The 13729-nt window shown below is 33.4% G+C and overlaps 1 protein-coding gene and 1 long non-coding RNA gene across 4 annotated transcripts in view; one reads left to right on the plus strand and one right to left on the minus strand.

Moving 5' to 3' along the window:
* LOC126869712 (uncharacterized) overlaps nucleotides 1-6397 on the plus strand; it is a 55550-nt gene extending 49153 nt beyond the window's left edge. The window contains exon 2 of the long non-coding RNA XR_007690978.1: nucleotides 2301-6397. This is a non-coding gene — a long non-coding RNA (uncharacterized LOC126869712). The remainder of the gene's footprint in view (nucleotides 1-2300) is intronic.
* Nucleotides 1-13729, minus strand: part of LOC126869708 (protein tipE) — a 112738-nt gene that overhangs the window by 40593 nt on the left and 58416 nt on the right. The window contains exon 3 of one of the 3 annotated variants that reach the window (XM_050626586.1): nucleotides 6542-7484. The exons of the other annotated variants lie outside the window; for them this stretch is intronic. Coding sequence (XP_050482543.1) covers nucleotides 7403-7484 — 82 coding nt within the window. The 3' untranslated portion in view covers nucleotides 6542-7402. Of the gene's footprint in view, nucleotides 1-6541; nucleotides 7485-13729 lie in introns of those variants that run through there. 3 annotated transcript variants of the gene reach the window in all.

The raw sequence follows: 13729 nt of genomic DNA on the forward strand, positions 1-13729 counted from the left end.
ATTAACAATTAAATTCTGATCCAATCAATGTATAATCATAGTTAACGATTACAGCAGGTAATCGTCAATTAATTAGGTGAACGGTTAAATTGGTCATTTAATTGCCAATTGGATTAATGATTAGATTTTGCACTTCCATTCGCCATGAAATTAGTATGTAAATTTGGTCTCAAATCTAAAGTTGATTAGCTTCAGTAGTTAACGATATTCACTTAACACGATACTTCATTAAATTTTGGTTTAAAACTGGTAACAACTGGTAATTGAGAATCAATATTTTTTAATCATCGGTTAATGATTAACGATCGGTATTTCTAACTCTCAATTGACGATTAATTTCACCAATGTTAAATTAATTGCAATTTTTGCAGATCAACTGACTTCAGTCTCGAAAATTAATCAATGAAAAATTTGTATCGATTATTGCTCAACGGTGGTCCGGATTAGAACTTTTCCGTTCGATATACATTATATTTCAACAAATTGTTAAATAACTAGACGATAAACGTAATTGCCTTCTTATCCTGAAATTGATCTTGACATTTTAGTTCCTTATGTCTTTTTTACTAATATATTACAGAAAATGTGTCTCTACTATTAATGATCGATAAGAAGTAAATTTCTCTTTACGTAAATGAATTTCGATACCCTCGAGGAGAATCGGGCTCGAAGAAACCAATTCCTCGATTTCTTCTTTTTCACCTTCGCTCTCTTTTCGTTCATTGTTTCGCTTCGATACTCAAAGGTATCGAGAATGAGAACGTCTCCTTACTGTTCGTTTCGCGACTTACTGCCTCTGGTACCCTTTGCTTTTTCATTTTCTTTTTTTTTTTTTTTGCGTTTCTCCGGAATAATGACCTCCTAGCGTGGCAAGAAAATAAATTAGCTATTGGGAGACCTACGCTAGCTACGATCGATTAACTTTTGTCGCATTTTTCTTCATCCACTTTGCATGGTGGTTTAAGGGTTCCTTTCATTCGTTTGATTAAGATTTCGATGGGGTTTCTTAACGATTATTCACTTCATTCGTGCTGCCGTTGAAATCAGAATTGTGCGTAAGAAATTATATGACGATAAGAATCTAGGATTTGTGATTTGTTGAAATAAGGATTTTGAGACATGAAATATAAATTTTATTTTAGTTGATTTACTTGTTATTGATTTATCCGTGTGTTAAAGGCATTTTCTAATTTTATATTAATTTTATTTACTCAGAGGCGTAGTTCCTCAATTTTGTTTAATCTTAGTTCGCTGAATTCACGTCAATATTTTTGCGAATTGCTACGATCTTTTATTTTCATGACACAGTGTCGTACATCTTATCCTCTGAACAAAAATTCAAGCACCTGTCAGAAATAAGTGATCTATCGTTACGTTTAATCATCTCACTTTCAAAAGAAAGGACATAAAAAGAATATCAGTAAATAAGAGAAAGAAATAAACACGGCAGGGAAACATCAATCTTTATCCAAGTACATTAATACACGTCGAAAATTGAATGTTTGAATCACTTGACACCAAAACTTTAACGCAAGCAGTTTTCATTCATTTTAACTTACGTACCAAGAATACTTTCCTTTATAATAAGTACTACGTACACCGTATAAAAGTTTGATAAACTGCACGTTATCTTCATCTTCACATAGTCTACCGGATTTAACGAAGTTTCGTTCTCCGAAAGTCGAACTACCATCACAACCAATGGTTTCTATCGCTTCGTACCAACTGGAAACTCTCGTGACATGATCCATCTCTGTTGTACTTTTGACTTTGTATTACTACTCGTACGTGAGCGGCTTTAAACCGGTGGAAGTCCGATCACGAGTGCGTGGTCATTTTCTTGACGCGTCCGCACATTAATTCACGCGTCCGTGGACGTGTGCGGAAATTTTTGCCTATGGAAGCTGACTTATTTACATATTCGGAGGAACAGAACCGTCGAGGCAGGACGACGTGGAATTTACGGAAAAATTTGTGTCGCGAAAACGACCATCTCGATGTTCGGAATTTCCAAGTGCGCCCAGATTCGAAAATTTGAAACTTCCACAGGGAATATTTAAGTGCAGTCGAATTGCAGAATTTAAAAAGATCGTGAAAAATGTTTTCTTCTAATATTTATATTTTTCTATTCAATGTTTCAGAAGATTTTTTAATGATATAACATTTTTAAAGATCAAGCAGTTTTGCGAACTATTCAGTTACCATTAGAATAGATGTTTCCTTTCCGGTAGTGTTTGGTGATTTAATTTATATAATATTATAATATTTAAACGAGTTAAATATAATTGCGTATTTTACAGGTTAGAACTCTTCCTGGAGCACCCCTGTTACACGCGTAGGATGGTCATCATGGAGTTTTAGTCGGTAGGAGTCCTGCACTACTCTGCTGTTACGCGATTACTGCAGCAACGGAGTGTCTATGAGGATTTCTCCGCGTACAAAAAAAAAAAAAAAAAAAAAAGAAAGGTTATAACTTGTATAAAAATAAACATTTTGTTAGTTTCGCAATATTGTAACTTGTGTACAGCTTTTATAAAGTAGACTTTTTATCTCCGAATGTGACAAATGTCATACTTGTTTTACTGAAGCAATCTTCAGTTGAATCAGAAACTTGTTCAGATTCCCATTTAGCGAATTGAAAACGAGAATACTTTTGTACCTCGTGTAACTTTTTGATCTATCGAACACAACTCTGTGTACAGCAGCAAACAAACAATTAAAATTTTCTGCTAATAAAAATAACAAGTTATCGCACTTTATAAATAATTAAAATTAATTTAATAAAACAAGAAGAAGAATCTTCCAATTTACTTTTACGTTTCTCGTATAAATCTATTTTTATTCATTATGATTTAAGTCGAATATGAGGTGCCATCGCAAACTGGGGAAACATATTTCGAAAATAATAGTAGTGCACAATCTATGATGTCTTGGCACAAAATTGCCAAGCAATTCTTCGACTCTATTCATAATTATGTTCATTCGAAATACTTCAAAGAATCTCTTCGTCAAGATTTTTAGCAGGTGAGATATGAACGAGGATACACTTAATAAGAAATCGATAAATACATAACTTATAGAACTTATTGTAGTTCAATTTCATTTTATAGTAGATCATATATTTTTCTCACAGGTATCCCAACTAAAATACCTTTTTTTATATTAAAAGAATTATCGAACATCGATTTAATTTAAGAATGAAGTTTTCAAAATTTATCTTAAAGCATACGTAGCAATAAATTGATTTAAATAAAAGCGCTACAAAGCGATTCTTCGAAAATTATCATATACTACATATCTTAAATAAAAAATTGTTGACAAATTTTTCCAAAGACAGAAAGAGCATTTTAATATCACTGAAATAAAAAAGCATTAGAATAATTTCATAATTTATTTCCGAAACCTAATTCAATTCTCCGATTAATCGGCCCTTCTTTTACAGCTTCTTCTCTACGCAATATGAAAGTTTAAAATTTTATTTTCATGTTAAATTTCGTCTGTCATTAACAAAATTCAATTTAAATTTCTTTATACGATTCAAATTCTACACGATCAAGCGAAAAACAAAAATTGTGTACAATGTTCCAAATCATAATGTAATTGGCGCATCTCATGATGAAATGTTTTTCCGCTATTAGATAAATGCAGATTCGCCTGTCCATCACCGATATTGCCAGAAGTAACGAAACGACCACCTCTTTTTTTCTTTCTCGCTGTCGTGAATTGCGGTATCGATAATCTCGAGCGGAAGCGCGAACTTACCCGGTGCCTCGTGCATTTTGGCAACCGTCCACACGCATACAACCAAAAGCCCGCCACGTAATATGCAAATGAACATAATCCCTAAAAGGTCGAGACCGGACGTATGCTTTTTTGCAACTTGTACTCTTAGGATCTAGTTTAGGCCACCGGAAGTGCTGACCACCGTCCTTACAAGACAGCTTCCGTAACTCGAAAATTGTTATTTCTTTTTTAAATTTTGCAGCTTGTGTTAAGAGCCGGGACCTTGATAGCTGTATTATTATTGTAGAATTATTGTAGAATTATAGTAATAAATTAGATTTCATATATTTATTATATATATTATACGTTTTTTGATTTGGCAAAACGATATTTATACATAATGTAAAATTTCTTTAAATGAAACTTTTAAGAAATCATTATTAATTTCGCTATAATTTTATGTAAAACTCATATAGAACATTTAAGCTATTTTAAAGAATATTTTCTATCGATTTGCAATATTTCAAGAAATTCAACGTTTTTGGTTACCTGACTTCCTTTATATGGTAAATCTTTAGCCAATTAGTAAATTTTTTCAACCGAGCAACAATTCCTTTTTTCTCCTTTCCTCTAGATAAGAGAATGGGCTAAACAGTGGATTGTCAACTAGTGCATCAGTTTTATAGGTAGGTATATAATTTCTTACGTAAATCGTAATTCCTGTTAATAAAAAATAAATTTTTCGTCCTTCGTTTAAAAATTTTTCTTTGAAACATAAATTTTGCAAAATCGTTAATTCTTTAACCTAGCAAATAGCAAACGAAAAATTTTTTAAATAAATTATAATTTGGATCCCTGTCATGAACTTCTTACTTTGATTACGAAGTTTTCTGCGAAAGTTTTTGAAAATTTGCGAGTTTACAAAACTCCGCATAAAATTTTTCTCCTAATGAAACAGATAAAAATTCAATGAATTAAAAGAATTTCTGTTTCAATAGATTGTAATATATAATAAATTTCTGCATTGCACAAAAGTTTGATTTACTTAGTTTTATATCAAATATTAAAAACACAATTCTGATTCCCATTCGGGTGAAATTTTATAAGATTTCAACGTTTCGCATAAATTTGAAATACGTATGAAACGAAGTTTGTGAACGGCGGAGGTTTTCTAGGAAAAATGGTCCTACAAGTTAGATCGACCGTAGCTTCAAAAACAGCCACTTGCGACGTAATAAAAAATAAATTTTATGATAATTTTCATTCAACTCGATCGTTTTTCTTTCGTCTGGCTATTCAGGCAGTTATGCATTTTACTATTGCCGTTTTACATTATCTGACCTAACTCTTAATTTAATAGTTTCAGGATAATTTATTTTGTCAATTTTATTTTCTCTTTTCTTTAGAAGGAAACGATCCAACGATTCTTTTCTAACATATTTTCATTGAAACTTTTTAACACCCTTTTCATCGAAACACACGACTGCACCTATTACACGTGTGAATGTACTTTTAACTGGAAACAACCATCGATAATGGGAAATTAAATTCACATCATTGTTGTCGCATTCATTCGATAAACATGTCCGTTATCGTGCATCATGTCATTTTAATTCAACTAGTAATTACCGAAAAATTTCATGTCGTACGATCGAATGTGCGAAGTAATTATACCCTAATGACCATCTAATGCAATGGTAAATCAAACTGACAATCACCAATAATCAACTGTTTCACTTCATTGAGGAAATTTACTTGTTAAAATTCGTATTCAAAGATAACTAATGAATGACCGTTCTATGCAAACGATTTATTTTACTAAATTTAGATCATATTATATAGATTATCATTATTTTTTATTCCAAAGTTCTTCTGAATTATTCTCAATTATGTATACGTTATCGTATTAATATAAGTTGCAATTATTTTCAAGATATTTAAAAAATATTAAAATATTGATACAATTGAAACGTAAATATTAAACATGAGTATTAAAATACTAATGTAAATAAATATTAGAAGAAGCTCGCACACAATGAACTTTTTATCGTGAAAGAAAAGATAAAAAAGATAAATTTTGAATAAGTTTGCCATGACTCTCCTTAATGAAGTTACACTATTATACGTTTGGTATTTACAGTTCCTTTTAGAAGTATGTCAACCTCGTAATATCACGACACAATGACACTCGATTATCGTGTAACTTCCAGCTCGTTTCCAAACATCAAAGGCAATTACTGCCTGAATCTTCCTGTCGCAGTTTTGATTCCAGCAATAACAACGTGTTCACGATGTTGTACGATAAAAGCCACGCAACAGGACGCTTGTAAAATGGCACACGAAACAGTTACTGCCTGTGAAACTTCCTAAATTTATGGAAATTCGGCTTTCGTTCCAAGCTATAATGCTTCGACGCTTTGGCTTAATGGTTAATGGAAGTGTAGTAATATGCAGAAGTTCCTGTACGCTTTTTTATTGTCTTTTCAGCTCTGCTTTGGAAGAGAGGAATTGATAGAAGTTTTGCATTATGTAAAATATAGGGAAAGTAGATGTCTCTTACTTGTGAAGATTAGAATGTGTTTTAATGTTCCATCTTTAAAAGTTGAAGATGAAATGATGACAAGAATCTCTACAAGTCGCTGTGTAGATGAATTTTTTTATTAAAAAAACAAAATCGGAACCTCTTTTATTACGGACATATGAAAGGTTACGTGTAGGGTCTGAAATGTTAATATGTACAGAACATCGGCAAGAGGTAACCTGCATAAAATTTCTAATAGAAATTGATATATTTGAATCTTGTTTCATTACTAAATTGACTCGAATATATCTGGAGAGTCAGAAAGCATTCTACGGTTGTCTTTCGTTCCCCTTAAATTTCCTACAATTCCTCCAAGTTCAAATCCGAAGGAAAGGAAGAACGTTTTCTCCCCTAGTAAAAGTTAAGACACTTTAGGGCATGTTCAAGTTATCTATTTATTGTTCCTGAGATACAACTGATGAATTTTATCCTACTTTCAATCTTCATCGCACCCCAGAATCAAATCCTTCTCACTTACAGATATCTTTATCTACTTACATCGCTATTTTTTACGCAAACCTATATTTCATATATGATTTCTTCCTTAGATAACAGTTTCCAAATAATTTCCAATAGCTTTGAAAATAATTTCCATGATAAATTAAAAATATTATATACACAAATAAAATCAATAATTCAATTTGATTCTATCGAGTGCACATTTTACAAACGTTTCCTCCTCCATCTTCGTTCACACCTAATTTTCATCAGAGTCAAGAATTAAATGACGAATTACCTGCATCGAGATCCTTAACAGAGATTAACTTTCTTGTTGGAAAAAAGATGGTAAAAATTCCATTCCCATCGTTCGAAGGATCGTTTCCTTTCTCTTTATACCTTGGCTTGCTCCGTTCCTTACACGGTGCTACACGTGTCATTTTGTACATGTGTATTATACGTGTACAGGTGTAATGGAATGCTAGTGGAAGGGAAGGATCAGGTGTATTACGTACAAGGTGCGATGAGTTGGACAGATGGCAAGGGGTAGTTTTTCGAAGAGGTTGAAACGGCCGAGGGCGGGACGTGGAAGTGAGTGGAATAGGCCTAAAAGTCGGACTGCGACGTGGCCAGAGCACTCTCGGCCGTTTCCTCGCGTCGTCATAAGGGTCTGGTCACTTCGCCGCACTCACAGTGCGTTGGATGACCTCGTCGATCCACGCGATTGCTTATCGAGTGATCGCTGAAACAGAAGAAAAGGAGCTAATTAATTTGATAATCAAAAGAAGACAACCGAAGATGATATTAATGAATATCAGAAGAAACAGATCGATTTTATTATATTTTTTAGATAAAGAATTCTCGAATATAACGGATATATTTACAATAAAGCACGTGTTTTAATTTGCATTCGTTTCTTTTATCCATTGGACTATTTTATTGTTGCAGCAACGGTACTTCATCATTTGCGATTCCTCGAATGTACAGAAATTTCATTTTTCCATTTTTTATAGAAAAGTTTGCAGATTTTATTACTCATTATTCCTTGATTTATACTTACTTTTATGTTATACTATCATATTATATTTATATTTGTTTCTGTGCCATCTAATAACGCTCTTTGTTACATTTATTAATTTATTAATTCACTTACATCTTTAATTATTGATTATTAAAAGTAGCCCAATTCGGTTTGTATGACTTAATAATCTAATCTAAGTAACTTAGTGTATCGATATAGTTGCAAGAACACCATAATTGCCAAAGCAGAGACAAATTCACTTGAGAGTGCAGATAGTGAAACAATCTAAACAAATTTGTGATGTGCACGTGTATTGCAATAATTTTCTATTCTTATGCAAATATTCTTAGAAGAATAAAATTATTCAACAGTTTAAATAATATTTATTGGCAAAAAATAATTAAGTAATAAAATTGTTGATACTTATGTTACCATAAACTAAATCACATAATATTTAAAAGAAGATACTGAAGTTCGAGCAGTTTCGGATGATAGTGCACGTGAATATGAACGATATGAACATTAAATTCTTCGAACAATGCTCGTCGAAAATGCAAATAATTTCCGACGCCGCGGACAGATGTGTCTCATAAAAGACTGTCGCGAACAATACGTTAGATCCTCGGTTCATGTTTCAAAAGGATCAATTTCTGCGAACAATAGGTCTGCAAGCCGCGAATAATTTTCTTCGCTATGATCTGACTGATGATTCAACCAGCTTACAATAGCCGCTGAGACGAGGATCGTGGTCGAAATTAACTTTCCATCCTTTCCTCGAACCTTCCAACGTGTTCAACGACGTTGTCGGGCCTTCGTTCACGAGTCGAAAAAATGCTTCAATCCAAATATCGTAGATTGATTCCCTTGATTACATCCTGAGTGAAGAATAGGGCTTGGCTGCTACTTCAGCATAGAAGGCTCATTGAAAAATTGGTGTTTTGAGGTATTAAGTATTAATAGCTGAAAGTTGAATCGTGATAAATTGTTTGATGGCTGTTGTAAGGGGATTTTATAAAAAAGCAAGAAATTATCCCTTTGCCTTAGAAAATATTTTCAAGACTTATGTGAAATGTTTGTAATAACAACGATAATAATAATAAATGAGCTATTAACTAATACAGAAGTGCTATAATGCCTTAACAAACAAGGACGGAACACCATAGAAACAAATATCAAATACTTCAAAAGGATTAAGAAGAAAAGATAAGAATAAGATGGAAGTAAAAAAGATATAAGAGAAGAGCATTGTAAAGGATAAAAAGAAAAAAGGAGGATTTGGGGCAAAGAGTGGAGAGGAAGAGGGGGAATATCAAGTGAAGGACAAAACTAGAAAAGATGGCAAAGGATGGATGGAACACAAAGAGGATAGAAACAGAGGGAGAGGGACAGATTAAAGTTTCAAGTAAAAGAAGGAAAATGAAAGTGAAGAAACGTAGTGAAGAAGAGAGAAGAAAGAAAGTGGAAGATAGAGGGTGAGACAACAGGAAAGAATATTAGGACGGATGGAAAAAGAAAATGGCAATAGAACTGCAAAGCTGGTAGCAATTCACTGGTTGCACTGTAAAAAACCTGAATATGATGTTACCATGACCTACATCGATGCGGCTGTGAAAAGAACAGAGAATAGAGGCCGGGCCATTGTCAGCGGTTGCGGACCGATCATATCGGACGAGGCAACGAAGCTCGCGCAGTAGTTATGACCTGATAATGGTCAGACAACGCTGTGAGTTGCGTGATAGGCCTCGTTAGAGCGCACGTAAGAATTTTTAAGTTATTTACTCGTCTCTGTTTGCGCAGCTGTGAGTCCATTTTGATGAACCCATCAATGCATTTAATAATTGTTCTTAATGTATGGGGTGATCCATTAGAAATAAATCATCTTAATATTTTGTGATACGCTACATGTATTCAGATTAATCCAATTATTTCGATGGCTACATCCTTTGAATGGAAAATTTAAGAAAAGGGTAAGAACGACATAAGAAATATGTAACATATGTAATAATATATATAATAATATAAGATACCTGTTTGGATGAATTTTAATAAATTATAGAAACGAAGTTTCTTAGAACGTAGCTTAGAAAATGTGAAGCAGCGAACACTGCTGCTCATTTATCATAAAATGTTCCCATCTATGATTTCTTTCAAATTAAAACTTCCTGTTGTTCTTTAATATTTATGTATTATTCGTCACAAAAGGTTAATAAACATTAAACAATTCATATAAAGCATATAAAATATACAATAAATATAATAATATACAATTGTAGCATTAACTAGTCCAAAGGAAGTAATTGAATACAAAATATTCCAAACATGAAAATATGGATAATGAATAAATTATAATATATACTACATAGTTAATAAAATTCTATTTTATATTACAATTCATTGCTTTTCCTCCTATATATGTTGAGATATATTAAACTAAAAAAAAAGAAAAAAGACATGAATAATATATATATATATCATATACATGCAAGCGCCCTCGTATAAAAACCAATTATTTGATACGTGGAAAGTGTTTCGAGCAGCCGCTACTGTTGCCCTATATAAAGGCTCTTAATCTATTTGAATAGCTTGCTGATGAAAATCGATACCATGTATTTATCAATTGCGTAATCGAGAAGTACGCCAGCCATGCTCGCAACGCTTAAGCATTTTGATGATTTAGAAGAAATCGTTCGAAACGCGTAATATGAGGTCGAGCGTAGATAGCTAGTAGTCACGACTGTTTATGATCAGAACACGCATATGCCTTGATAGCATTTAATCGACAAGCACGATTATAATCGCGTTAATTCTTACGACGTCTCTTATTAAATCAGACATCTTTGTCATCAGGAACAACATTAAAATTCTACTTTACTTTAGTCATTATTTTATTTTAACGATGATTAGTATAGATATTACAAACTTTTTGACTGTAATAAAATCTTCCTGGCTTATTTCGACCCAATTGTGTTCCTGTTTTGTTAATTTTGAGATAAAAGAAGTTTTAACGCAAGACATGAAATTAAGAAATTTTTAACGGAAGAACAGAACGATAAGGCGGGAAAAAAATTTGTAACTTTTTTTTAAAATGATCCAAAAGTTACAACAAGGTTAAACTTTAAAAGAGTCGAAGGTACAGGACAGAGGATGTTTTGTTTCTCTTTTCACTATTGAAACTTTTCACTAAATGGAATTTTACATATAATTAATTTTCGAATGTTATTAAAATTGTTTAGCAGAGTAGATAGAATAGCGATCGAAGACATAGTGAGATGAAAATTCCGACATTCAATTCATTCCCTGGAAATCGAGTATGACCTATTAATGGTTAATAATCGATCTGCTTGAGCAGAAATTCCATTAACGACGATGTGCGGAAGCAATTTTAGTGAGGCATTGAAACGGTCGTTCTGTTAATTTAAATTTTTTCGTTGCGGGGAAATATAAACGTAGGCGAAACGTGTCGCAACGATATTACGATTCTGATAAGATTCCGATTCATCAGAATTTTTTCAAAATCTCGAAAACGTTGAATGATAAATACGTATCAATAAAGAATTTACGAAACAGATTAATATCACTTAATGTTAGCCACTGAATATTTAATATCACGATAATATGACACAAACGCAAAGAATTTAATGAATTAAGGGGAAGATAGAAGGATATTAGTAATCATCGTTCGAATGACACCATGCTCGAATTATCGACAATGTCGAGAACGGTATTATAGATATTAGACGCGATTAAATCGCGATTACGAGTGATTCGCTTCAATTTGTAGCAGCGTCTATTAAATATCGATTTCCGCGCAGCAGAATTTCCATTTGCCGCGGAATATGAAGGTGGTTGGTAGTGGTGTTTTATCGTGGCGCAGCTATCGATTGCTTCTGCCACTAGCTACTTTTTTCTTTATTCTCTTCGCTATTTTTTACCTTTCTTCCGTATATATTTTTTTCTGCAATATGGTACGATAAAAACGTTGCTGGGCATGGAACAAGATACCGGCAAGAGTAATTAAAGCGGCGGTTTCGATCTACCCACAGGCGGAACGAATCATACTCGTAACCAAGAGATCGATCACGAAACCGGTGCTCCCCGCTTTTGTCCCACCGAATTAGTTATGTGTCAACATTATTATACTAACAAGCCGACTGTCGTGTTACCGAGTTATCGATTTGAACTAATGCACACCGAACACTGTTTACGATAGTTCTCGAAAGAAACTCAATTCTAAGAACATTGTACCGCGAAATCGCTAATAAGAGTGTTTCTGATTTTCCGATAGCCTGTGAATGGCCTTCGAGATTGCCTTGATAAGAATCCTTGTGTAATTGTGACAATTTAGGGGTAAAATTGTACTAGGGATATATTATTCGTTTTATGACAAAGATCTTATCTTAAAGGTTACTGGAATGGTTTGGAAATTGGATGGGTTACTACTGCTGATGATAAGAGATGAAAATGATGCCGATGAGAATATGGTAGAAAATATATAGTATTAAATACGTAATGCATAGATAAAGCGCGAAATCGTATATAATAGAATAAAATCATACGGTGATAATTAATAATATCCAGAAGAGCTAAGGAGATCAATATGATTAATTTAGTATCTACCGTGACTATGAATAGTTGATTTAAGTGGAAATAAACTTGGATTACGTCAAATAAATTCCATAATTACTAGCATGATCTATAAGATATCATTTTAATATTCTGAATGTTCTTTGATATTTATGGCCTTTATTTCCCCGATACAACACTACAGAGATTCGTTTCTTTTTATCCGCACGAAATTTTTATCTTATCTTTGCAACTGCAAGGTGACCCGAAAATAAAACATCTTCCAGTCATCAAACTCTCCTTGATATCCTAATACGTCCATTCCTACAATCAAAATGATCTAAATTACATATACCTCTGCTTCTCTTTTTCTTCTCCAGATACACACATACTCTTCTATCTCCTATAAAATTCTAATTTATTACACAACAGGAACCTTAAGCCATTATAAAAAATAATAAAAAGGACCTGAGAAAAACGTATCTATATGGAAAAAAATATTGACAAAAAATAAATGAACAGACATCCTCGACCTTGTAAAAATCGAAATCCTCGAATCGTCTCGATCTCAGCCACAGGAGGCCTTATTAAATGCGTGCTCCGCTACGGATCCAATATCTCGCGTTCGACGAAATCTGGTCCGAGAAGCAGCTTTAAAATTTGCCATCACGCTGCTCATAATCATAACTTCAATTCCGTCGAGGATACAAGTCACGACGCGAAAAGGGGGTCGAGTATTTGTCCTCTTGCTCTATCCCCCATCTCGTTCTCCGCCACACCCACACCCTGTTAACTGTCTATAACGTTCGCTGACATTCTGAAAAGGTCAGAGCCGCGTTTAACGACAACGTTTGTATACGAGGATCCATCTAGAGGATTAAACCCCGTTGAATCGGTGAGACAGGCTCTTTTGAAGGATCGAATGCTTTCACTTCGACAAATATTGGTGACCGGATAATTGGAAATTGAGATACCAAGACTTGATTCCAAGTATTCTTGTTCGTTGAGCACAATGCTTACGGAGGTTTGTTAGAATAAAGTGGTCTAAGTTGCAGCAAGATACAAGAAGTATATGGTATCTACTGGTGACAGTGAAATTTTATAGGTTTAATAACAAAAAATAAAATAAAAGGTGTATTAAAATTAACCAAAAATGCTGGTTATTTCCCTGCCTGGCATTGATAGTGGCACGAAAACTTAAAAAACGCAAATTTTAGAGAGGCTTTTTAAAATTTACATTTTTTAAAAGGTAAATACAGGCCCTGTTAACATAACTGCCCTCTGAAACGGCAGATGTGATACGGCACATAGACACATTAAAACTAAGTTTATTATGCGAGCACCAGGCGGAAAGTTTATCCAAACCAATTTCTGATAACAATGCATCAACCAAAAAGCGAACA

The sequence above is a fragment of the Bombus huntii genome, chromosome 9 (genome assembly GCF_024542735.1).
Source record: "Bombus huntii isolate Logan2020A chromosome 9, iyBomHunt1.1, whole genome shotgun sequence".
In the NCBI taxonomy this organism is placed as follows: domain Eukaryota; kingdom Metazoa; phylum Arthropoda; class Insecta; order Hymenoptera; family Apidae; genus Bombus; species Bombus huntii.